At 37.5% G+C, this 12,024-nt stretch overlaps 1 protein-coding gene across 6 annotated transcripts in view; it reads right to left on the bottom strand.

The window, feature by feature from the left end:
- Window positions 1–12,024, bottom strand: part of NBEAL1 (neurobeachin like 1) — a 206,050-nt gene that overhangs the window by 112,716 nt on the left and 81,310 nt on the right. For 5 of the 6 annotated variants that reach the window (XM_054549029.2, XM_054549032.2, XM_054549031.2 and 2 more), the window contains 4 exons: window positions 11,254–11,340; window positions 9,182–9,265; window positions 1,299–1,397; window positions 629–1,209 (listed from right to left, as the gene is read on the bottom strand). In XM_054549029.2, coding sequence (XP_054405004.1) covers window positions 629–1,209; window positions 1,299–1,397; window positions 9,182–9,265; window positions 11,254–11,340 — 851 coding nt within the window. The remainder of the gene's footprint in view (window positions 1–628; window positions 1,210–1,298; window positions 1,398–9,181; window positions 9,266–11,253; window positions 11,341–12,024) is intronic. The other variant, XM_002812769.6, reaches the window with a different exon arrangement.

Here is a 12,024-nt window from a genome sequence, read left to right as displayed (position 1 = left end):
CTAAAGTGGTGGGATTACAAGCGTGCCACCACACCTGGCCCATTTTCAAGATTATTACTCCTTTTTCCTTTCACTTTTATACTACTTTTAAGAAGGAAACTTGTGGCCGGGCGCGGTGGCTCATGTCTGTAATCCCAGCAATTTGGGAGGCCAAGGCGGGTGGATCATGAGGTCAGGAGATCAAGACCATCCTGGCTAACACGGTGAAACCCCATCTCTACGAAAAAAAAAAAAATACAAAAAATTAGCCAGGCGTGGTGGCAGGTGTCTGTAGTCTCAACTACTTGGGAGGCTAAGGCAGGAGAATGGCGTGAACCCAGGAGGCGGAGCTTGCAGTGAGCCGAGATCACGCCACTGCACTCCAGCCTGGGTGACAGAGCCAGACTCTGTCTCAAAAAAACAAAAAAAAAACAAAAAAAACTGAACCAGCAATATTTGAGATAAACAGCTATTACTACGAAAGCAATAAAGCACTTATAATTAAACCGTATAAAGCCTAAGGATGAAGAGACTTTAGATAAGCTGTATATCTAAAAGCTAGATGCTTGGAAACAGTTTTCCTGTTTAAGAATCACAGCATATATTGTTATGACAGTATTCATTTATATTCCATAATTTTTACCAATACCTGTACAATTGTTTCCTTTTCCCTCCTTTGTTAGCAATGCCAAGAGTCAACTGATCCTGATCTAAGCAAAACCAAGCACTGAAAGAAAAGGCAGAGCCCGGCCATTTCTGTATGGGAGGCACAGAAATTCCTGCCATACTATGTGACAAATTGAAATACTGGAGGGCACTCTCTAGACTTAGTTTTCGGGCCATTGTCAGGATTGCTCGAGTCACGGGAGCGACAAAAGGGTGAACAGACTCAGATTCATCCACTCTCAGCAATCTTAGTAGTCGACGGATTTCTTCTGAGCTCACTGACTGACTCCCCAAGGAACCATGGATTGCAATCAAGTTCTCAGCACAAGTCTGATGGAGGGAAGAATGCGAGTCAAGGGTTTCAATGATTCTAATCCCCATGTTTGCATTGACACAAGTAGTTCGACTCTGTCTATTAATACAACAAATTCTTTTCAGCCAATCAGAGATGAAGATTTGCAGGTCATGGGATTGTAGTTCTGGAAGCCACTGGATAAGAAGCAAGAGAGGTTGGACATTACTAATGCCCAAAATCCCAACTGAAGTGTGGTCACCCTCTACAGCCTGAAAAGCAACATAAAAGATAAAAGGTTAGTTACCATTTTCAAAATGGATATTAACAGAAATTCTCTTAATAAAGATTATAAACTCACCATATTCATAAGTTCTTTAAGTAATTCCAGTGGTGGTTGACCCAGGGATTTTAATACTTCAAGCATATGTGTATAACCAATTCTTTCTTTAAATACTTCCTAGGGGATGGGAAGACAATATATCAAAGTACATTTTCAAAGACTGAATATGTTGGAATTTTAAAAATATTAAATAATACTCATTTATGCTAATTAACTTAATATTAAAGAAAAACATACGAATTCACTATTTGCCTTCCTAAATCACATGTCTTCATTTTAAAATAGATTCCATATAACTTCTGCAGTAATAAAGTTATAATTATCTACCAAAATTCAAAATAAATGAAATTAACAATAACTGTGTTATAGAATTATTATATTATTTGCAGATTAGGGCATATGACAATTCTTGTATTTTCTTCACTTGATTTGCAATTACTATAGTAGTAGTTAAGTCAAAACAAAAATAGAGGAAAAAATGAGGAGACTGTAGGTAAGAGGAGTCAGATATCAGCCTAAAAAGACCCAATTAAAGAGTTCCTGCCAATTTTGAATAGTGGTCAGAAAGAAACTGAGTACAAAGAGTTTTCTCTCTGCTACTTGTATCTAAATGGTCTGAATTATCTGGAACATCAAGTTCATTTTAGGAAGTTCTATGTCACATGTATTTTTGAACCAGTAGGCACCCAAAGTCATAAAGTGAAATATAAAGACAACTGGAAAACCTAGAACATACTAAAGTGCCCCATTACATTAGGTTGAAATATATACACTCACTACAAAATCAAAAAATTTAACAAAACAAGTAAAGCTGGTTTCCTTTAGGGAGGGAAATGGTTGAATGTGGGTCAAGAATAGGAAGGAAATATTTTCTCATTATGTATTTTTGTTGTATAATCTTTTGAATTTTAAACATGCCAGCTATTATATGGACAAAAAAAAAAACAACTTTCAAGGAAGACTGGAACATCTTTCTTGATGTTTGAATTTCAGAATACAGTATAGGCAATCCATTATACTCATAAACCAGTTATTTAGGACTTAAAATGGTTTCCATCTTACAGCAACTAGTATTAAATGGAGATTAAGTCACAAGCCAGACTGTAAAAGTTGTAAAAGCCTATTCAATAGGAACCTAACCATGAGTTATGTCAACATTTCTAGGGCAAAAGTTAGAGTCTCCTAACACAAACCAATGTAATCTAAGGAATACAATGAAAGGCATGTTTCAGAAAACAGGGAGTAATTAATTCACTTCTGGTACCAGGAAGGTGAGGCATGAAGTATATTAGATGTGGCAGATAAGAGTGTAAAGTAATAATAAAAGTCACTGACATGTATTTAGCTCTTATCATGTGCCTGGCACTATGCTTACCACTTCACACAGATGACCTCACTAATCTTATCAGTATATGAGGAAACTACCAGTATAACTGGACAGAAGAACAGTCAGTGGCAGTGAATGAGAAGAGACAGAAAACTCTAAGGGTTAGTGAATACAAGAAGCAGAATTTCCATGGCCATACACCTGGAAAAACTAGTATCAAATTGATAGGCTATTCAAATGTGAAAAATGTTCATATTTTAGGCAGTCATAAACTGACTAAATAAAGGGTCATTATTTTATTAATGAAGAAAAACTCTGATATAAAACTTAATTTTTTAAACTCATGAACCACAGAACTACTTAAAAGTATCTTTCCAACACCAGTGTTTACGTCCTATTCTTTGCCAACACTGTAAATCCTATCAGTTTGCAGTTCAATCATTAATGTCTTTTAAAATCTTAAAGCAGTGCCTATAGGGGTTTGTCTTTAAAATTATCACAACTATAGGCAAACAATAAGTAAGCTCATTCTTATACTAAGATATTTTGTGAATGATTTTATTTCAGGTGTTAAACCACATGTATTACATACTTTCATACATCACTTCAGAATTTACATAGTGAAAATTGGCACATCTATTTAAATATTTTAAAACTTGGAGATATATCAGGCTAACAGCAGACCTTTCAACAGAAACCCATACAAGCCAGAAGCAACTGGGAGCATATATGCAGCTTTCTTTTTTTTTGAGACGGAGTCTCGCTCTGTTGCCCAGGCTGGAGTGCAGTGGCGCGATCTCAGCTCCTGCAAGCTCCACCTCCCGGGTTCACACCATTCTCCTGCCTCAGCCTCCCAAGTAGCTGGGACTATGTGCACCCGCCACCACGCCTGGCTAATTTTTGTATTTTTTTTTTTTAGTAGAGACGGGGTTTCACTGTGTTAGCCAGGATGGTCTTGATCTCCTGACCTCATGATCCGCCTGCCTCAGCCTCCCAAAGTGCTGGGATCACAGGTGTGAGCCACCGCGCCCAGCCATATTCAGCATTCTTAAAGAAAAGAGGCTGGGCGCGGTGGCTCACGCCTGGGATCCCAGACTTTGGGAGGCTGAGCTGGGTGGATCACGAGGTCAGAAGTTCCAGACCAGCCTAGCCAAAATGGTGAAATCCCACCTCTACTAAAAATACAAAAATTAGCCAGGCGTGGTGGCAAGCACCTGTAATCCCAGCTACTCCGGAGGCTGAGGCAGGTGAATTGCTTGAACCCAGGAGGCGGGGGTTGCAGTGAGCCAGGATCGCATCACTGCACTCCAACCTGGGCAACAGAGCAAGACTGTCTCAAAAAAAAAAAAAAAAAAAAAGAAAGAAAAAAGAAAAGAAAAGAAATTCTAAAGAATTTCATGTCCAACCAAACTAAGCTTCATAAGTGAAGGAGGAATAAGATCCTTTTCAGAGAAGCAAATGCTAAAAGAATTCATTACTACCAGACCTGCCTTACAAGATATCCTGAAGGGAGTGCTAAATATGGAAAGGAAAGACCATTACCAGCCACTACCAAAACACACTTAAGTACATAAAACCTTGACACTATAAAGCAACCACACACACAAGTCAACAAGTCTGTATAATAACCAGCTAATAATATGGTAGTAGGATCAAATCTGCACAGATTAATACTAACCTTGAATGTATATGGGCTAAATTCCCCAATTAAAAGGCACAGAGTGGCAAGTTGGATAAAAAACCAAGACCCAGTGGTATGCTGTCTTCAAGAGACTCATCTCACATGCAGTGACACTCATAGGCTTAAAGTAAAGGAATGGAGAAAAATCAACCAAGCAAATGGAAAACGGAAAAAAGCAGGGGTTGCTATTCTTACTTCAGACAAAACAGACTTTAAACCAACAAAGATCATAAAGACAAAGAAGTTACGTAATGGTAAAGGGCTCAATTTAACATAACCTAACTATCTTAAATATATATACACACTCAACACAAAAGCACCTAGATTTGTAATTCTTAGAGACCTACAGTATACTTGGACAGATCATTGAGGCAGAAAACTAACAAAGATATTCAGGACCTGAACTTAACATATGACCAAATGGACCTAGTAGAGATCTACACAACACTTTACCACAAAACAAGAGAATATACATTCTTCACATCTGCACATGGGACATATTCTAAAATCGACAACACAATCAGACATAAAATAATCTTCAGCAAATTTCAAAAAACCAAAATCATACCAACTACACTCTCGAACCACAGTACAATAAAAATAGAAATCAAGACTAAGAAAATTGTTCAAAACCACACAATTACATGAAAATTAAACTGTCTACTCCTGAATGAGTCCTGGGTAAATAATAAAATTAGAGCAGAAATAAAGAAATTATTTGAAACTAATGAGAAGATACAACATACAACAATCTCTGGGACATAGCTAAAGCAGTGTTAAGAGGGAAATTTATAGCACTAAATGCCCACATCAAAAAGTTAGAAAGACTGCAAATCCAACAACCTAACATCACAACTAGAGAACTGGAGAAACAAGAGCAAACCAATCCCAAAGCTAGCAGAAGACAAGAACTAACCAAAACAGCGCTGAACTGAAGGAAACTGAGACATCAAAAACCATATGAAAGATAGGCCGGGCACAATGGCTCACATCTGTGATCCCAGCACTTTGGGAGGCTGAGGCGGGCAGATCACTTGAGATCAGGAGTTCAAGACCAGTCTGGCCAACATGGTGAAACCCCATCTCTACTAAAAATACAAAAATCAGCCAAGCATGGTGGCATGTGCCTGTAATCCCAGCTACTCAAGAGGCTGGCAGGAGAACTGCTTGAACCCGGGAGGTGGAGGTTGCAGTGAGCTGAGATCGCGCCACTGGACTCCAGCCTGGGTGGTAGAGTGAGACTCTGTTTCCAAAAAAAAAAAAAAGAAATAAAAAAGATCAACAATTCCAGGAGTTGATTCTTTGAAAGAATTAATAAAATAGATCACTAACTGAACAAAGAAAAAAAAAGAGAGAAGATCTAAATAAACACAATCAGAAATGACAAATAGGACATTACTACTGACCCCACAGGATACAAAAAACCCACAAAGACTACTATGAACACCTCTATGCACACAAGCTAGAAAACCTAGAAGAAATGGATAAATTCCTAGAAACATACAACCTCCCAAGATCAAACTAGGAAGAAAATGAATCCCAGTACAGACCAATAATGAGTTCCAAATTTGAATCAGTAATAAAAAGCCTACCAATCAGAAAAAGCCCAAGACCAGAAAGATTCACAGCCAAATTCTATCAGATATGTAAAAAAGAGCTGGTACCATTCCCACTGAAACTTTTCCAAAAAAGTGAGGAGGAAAGACTCCTTTCTAACTCCTTCTATGAGGCCAACATCACCCTGATACCAAAACCTGGCAGAGACACAACAAAGAAAGAAAACTTCAGGCCAATATCCTTGATAAACATAGATGCAAAAATCTTCAACAAAACATTAGCAAACAGAATCCAGCAGCACATCAAAGAGCTAATCCACCATGATCAAGTAGGCTTTATCCATGGGATGCAATGTTGGTTCAACATATGCAAATCAATAAATGTGATTCATCACATAAACAGAACTAAAAACAGAAACCACAAGATTATCTCAACAGAAACAGAAAAGGCTTTCAATAAAATTCAACATCACTTCATGTTAAAAACCCTCAACAAACTAGGCATTGAAGGAACATACTTCAAAATAATAAGAGCCATCTATGACAAACCCACACCCAACATCATACTGAATGGGCAAAAGCTGGAAGCATTCCCCTTGAAAGCCAGAATAAGACAGGGATACCCTCTCTCACTGCTCCCATTCAACATAGTACAGGAAGTCATAGCCAGAGCAATCAGGCAAGAGAAAGAAATAAAAGGCTTCTGAGTAGGAAGAGAGTAAGTCAAACTCTCCCTGTTTGCAGCCAATATGATTCTACGCCTAGAAAACCCCATAGTCTCTGCCTAAAAGCTTCTTGATCTGATAAACTACTTGAGCAAAGTTGCAGGATACAAAATCAACGTACAAAAATCAGCAGCATTCCTATACACCAACAATATCCAAGCTAAGAGCCAAGTCAAGAATGCAATTCCATTAACAATTACCACAAAAAGAATAAAATAACTAGGAATATGGCTAACCAGTGAGGTGAAAGATCTCTACAACAAGAATTACAAAACACTGCTTAAAGAAATCCAAGATGACACCAACAAATGGAAAAATATTCCATGTTCATGAATAGGAAGAATCAATATTGTTAAAATGACCATCCTGCCTGGGCTGGTGTGGGGGCTCATGGCTGTAATCCCAGCACTTTAGGAGGCCGAAGTGGGCAGATCATTTGAGGTCAGGAGTTCGAGACCAGCCTGGTCAACATCGTGAAACCCTGTCTCTAATGAAAATACAAAAAAATTAGCCAAGCATTGGTGCACACCTGTAATCCCAGCTACTTGGGAGGCTGAGGCAGGAGAATTGCTTGAACCTGGGAGATGGAGGTTGCAGTGAGCTAGGATCGTGCCACTACACTCTAGCCTGGGTGAGAGAGCGAGACTCTGCCTCAAAAAAAAAAAAAAACAAAAAAAAAAACACAAAAAAAAAACCATACTGCCCAAAGCAATTTACAGATTCAGTGCTATTCCTATCAAACTACCAGTGGCATTCTTCACAGAATCAGAAAAACCTATTTTAAAATTAATAGGGAACCAAAAAAGAGCCTGAATAGCCAAGGCAATCCTAGACAAAAAGAACAAAGCTGGAGGCATCACATTACCTGACTTCAAACTATAACACTATACTACGAGATTATAGTAACCAAAACAACATAGTACTGGTACAAAAACAGACACATAGACCAGTAGAACAGAACAGAAAGCCCAGAAATAATGCTGCACACCTACAGCCATCCAATCTTCGACAAACATGACAAAAACAAGCAATGGGAAAGGGCTCCTTTTAAATACATGGTACTGGGATAACTAGTTAGCAATATGCAGAAGATTGAAACTGGACCCCTTCCTTACAATACACAAAAATCAACTCAAGATGGATTAGACTTAAATGTAAAATAGGACCTGGCAAAGATTTCATGATGAAGCCATCAAAAGTAACTGCAACAAAAACAAAAATTGACAAATGACACCAAATTAAACTAAAGAGCTTCTGCACAACAAAAGAAACTATCAACAGAGTAAAAAGACAACCTACAGAATGGGAGAAAATATTTGCAAACCATGCATCCAACAAAGGTCTAATATCCAGAATCTATAAGGCACTTAGACAAATCAACAAGTAAAAGCAAATAACCCCACTAAAAAGCGCACAAAGGACAACAACGGACACTTTTCAAAAGAAAACAGGGCTGGGTGTGGTGGCTCATGCCTGTAATCCCAGTACTTTGGGAGGTCGAGGCAGGTGGATTACCTGCAGTTGGGAGTTCAAGACCAGCCTGGCCAACATGGTGAAACCCCATCTCTACTAAAAATACAGAAATTAGCCAGGCTGTGGTGGTGCACACCTGTATTCCCAGCTACTTGGGAGGCTGAGGCAGGAGCATCGCTTGAACCTAGGAGGCGGAGGTTGCAGTGAGCTGAGATCGTGCTACTGCACTCCAGCTTGGGCGACAGAGGGAGACCCTACCTCAAAAAAAAAAAAAAAAAAAGAAAAAAGAAAAGAAAGAAAGAAAATATATGCAGCCAACAAGCATATAAAAAAATGCTAAACATCACTAATCATTAGAGAAATGCAAATCAAAACCACAATGACATACCATCTCACACCACTCAGAATGGCTATTATTAAAACATCAAAAAGTAACAGATGTTGGCAAGGTTGTGAAGAAAAGGGAACACTTATACACAGCTGGTGGGATGTAAATTAGCTCAGCCATTAAGTAAAGCAGTCTGGCAATTTCTCAAACAACTCAAAGCAGAATTACCACTCAACCCGGCAATCCCATTATTGGGTAAATACCCAAGGGAATATAAATTGTTCTACCATAAAGACACATGCACATGTATGTTCATCATAGCACTATTCTCAATAGCAAAGACATGGAATCAACCTAAATGCCCATCAATTGTAGACTGGATAAAGAAAATGTGGTGTATATACACCACAGAATACCACACAGCCATAAAAACAAATGAGATCATATCCTCATATCCTTTGCAACAATGTGCATGGAGCTGGAGGCCATTATTCTAGGCGAACTAACACAGGAATAGAAAACCAAATACCACATGTTTTTACATATAAGTGGGAGCCAAACACTGAGTTCATATGGACACAAAGAAAGGAACAATAGACACCAGGGCCTACTTGAGGATGAAAGGAAGGAGGAGGGGGAAGACTGAAAAACCACCTATTGGGTACTATGCTTATTACCTGGGTGGCAAAATAATCTGTACACCAAATCCCTGTAATATCCAATTTACCTATATAACAAACCTGCACATGTACCCCTGAACCTAAAATAAAAGTTAAGAAAAAAAAAAAAAGCTGGAGAATATATGTTTCACCTTAGCAGCTGGAGATTTGTTCATTACTGCTGTCAAAGCCTGAATGGTTGATATGGCCAAACAATCCAATTGTCCCTGAAACACCTATTGAGGGGGAAGGGGAAACAAGAAATTAACAAATGTGCTCACGATTTTTATTGAGTTAGGAAACCTTTGGTCTGAAAACCTGAAAAAATAATTACTTAACATGCATTACATTCCTCTTCTGATGAAATGGATTTCTGAAACACTATAACCTGCAAGGAAAGTTACCTATTTAAAAGAAAAACCACATGTCAAGGAGGATAAGGCAACATTCACTTACTACATTAAAATGTTTTGAGAAAAAAACAAGCTTAACACATGCTTTTTAAAAATAATGGACAATCTCAAGAGGAAGGGAGGGAGGTCTATCATTCATTGGAAATCCTATTACTTTTTTTTTTTTTTGAGATGGAGTTTCATTCTTGTTGCCCAGGCTGGAGTGCAATGGTGCAATCTCGGCTCACTGCAACCTCTGCCTCCCAGGCTCAAGTGATTCTCCTGCCTCAGCCTCCTGAGTAGCTGGTATTACAGGCGTGCGCCACCATGCCTGGCTAATTTCTGTATTTTTAGTAGAGACAGGGTTTCTCCATGTCGGTCAGGCTGGTCTTGAACTCCTGACCTCAAGTGATCCACCCACCTCGGCCTCCCAAAGTGCTGGGATTACAGGTGTGAGCCACCACGCCCAGCCAGAAATCCTATTATGTTTTAATTTCCCTTCAAAACTACACTTGAACCATCCAGGTTTAAATTCCATTTGCATGTATAAAAAGACAGCTAAAATAATCTTGTTCATCTAGTTTCCAAACCCTGTGTTAAAACTAAGATAGCATGTGCACACGCCAATTAATTATACTTATAAACAATTAAATTTATCTATTTTTATATAAAATGGAAAATTTGAGGCAGACACAGAAAATGAAATACATATCTCTAAGTATTCTCATGTTTTTGAGAAGGCAATCCTAAAAGTTGTATGAAAAAATAAAAACTAGCCTAATTTTGTCTATTACTGTTTAAGTTTCATCAAAAAGAAGAGGTATGTTAAATTCCAGGGCAGTGTATTTATAGCGAAAACAAAAACTAACATCAAGAATATTAAAAAACTGAACATGACTGTTATGTCAGGCTTAGACAACCATGAAAGCATAGAATCACTTACAATTTGGAAATGTAATGTGAACCTCTAAGAGACTATAATAATTGTTTTATTAATCTACATAAGTAGGCCTTAAGAGGGATTAACATTTATATAGAAATCTAAAACAATATTCTGTAAATTGGTATTTCACATCTAGAATAAAAAATAGTAAGATGATAATGTCTCTTGTTACACAAAAATTCTATTTATAAACTTGGACGTTAACACAATGTTAATAAAAGACATTATGTAAGTTTTCTTGCAAATATTTTGGAAGAGAAAAATAACATCAATTTTTAAAGGTAGTTTTTTTTTCAAACTAAATTACCTAATGTGTTGAGAGAAGCAACATAAATTACATATTTTTGCTTTATTATACCTGTATAGACTTGAATTTCTAGAATACAAAAAGTCAAGTTTTATGCTAAAGTAACAGAGAGTTCAGCATCTTCTTCCCTTCCTCCAAGATTCAGGTTGTCCATTGAATTATAATCATCACTTGTCAATAAGAAGCAAAGAATCAAGATATTAACAATGACCATACATATCCACAAAGAAAGCCCTAAGGTCCCAATATACCACAGTGCTTAGAAAAGTCACCACCAGGTGGACAGCATTGATACTGAGATCCCATTCCTGTACTTTATATCTCCTCAAATTGAAAAGACCATACACACGTAGAGGGAATGGAATGGTACTGATTGTTTGTATCAACCACCAAGATATTTATCCTTTAGATGAAAGCAATTTTTAATTTTAACTTTTTAGTAATTTTCAAAAATAATTAATGAATATTAGAATTTGACAATGTTTGTGTATTTTAGGACATAAGAAGAAAAGCACAGGAATAGTTATTCCCATTGGCTGATTTTGGACTTCAGCTGAAACAAGATGCAGGCTTTGTAGATACCTGGTCCTCATTCATTTCTGTCAGTAATTTGTTGGCAAGGTCTTTCTCGTTCTTGTCTGCCACCTTATTGTTAGCATTTAAAAATAGCTGTTAAAAACAGAGACAAGAATAATGGAGAAAGAACATTAAATTGTTACCTATAAGCAGCAATGAAGCTTAAATGGGTTTCCATGTCTCTTGAAAATAAACCCAAGAATTCCCTTGTGAAATATACTACACTTTTAGAAATTAAAGATTATTCACTTTTTGGATTATGAACTAATAGTAGTTTAGATATTTCTCTCTTGGAATTCAAAGTTACTAAAATAAGAAACAATGGCAATAATTAGGATTAGTTAATATTCCTAAATTCATAAAGAATCAGCAGAGAATGTCTCACAGTGATATGGTTTGGCTCTTGTCCCCACCCAAATCTCATCTTGAATTGTAGCTCCCCAAATTCCCATGTGTTGTGGGAGAAACTCGGTGGGAATTCTCATGGTAAGTGAATAAGTCTCATTAGATCTGATGGTTTTATAAAGGGAAGTTTCCCCGCACAAGCTCTCTTCTCTTGTCTGACGCCATGTGAAACATGTCATTCACCTTCCACCATGATTGTGAGGCCTCCCCAGCCACATGAAACCATGAGTTCATTAAACTTTTGTAAATTGTCCAGTCTCAGGTATGTCTTTATGAGCAGCATGAAAATGGACTAATACACACAAAAAAGAAGGAAAGCTGTTAGTGACACAAACTAAAGATACTGTAGTATGTAACACCCAGTATGGTTCT

This window comes from Pongo abelii, chromosome 11, assembly GCF_028885655.2.
Source record: "Pongo abelii isolate AG06213 chromosome 11, NHGRI_mPonAbe1-v2.0_pri, whole genome shotgun sequence".
Classification (NCBI taxonomy): domain Eukaryota; kingdom Metazoa; phylum Chordata; class Mammalia; order Primates; family Hominidae; genus Pongo; species Pongo abelii.
The sequence above is the reverse complement of the archived record's forward strand: the minus strand, read 5'-3'. Positions and strand labels throughout refer to the sequence as shown.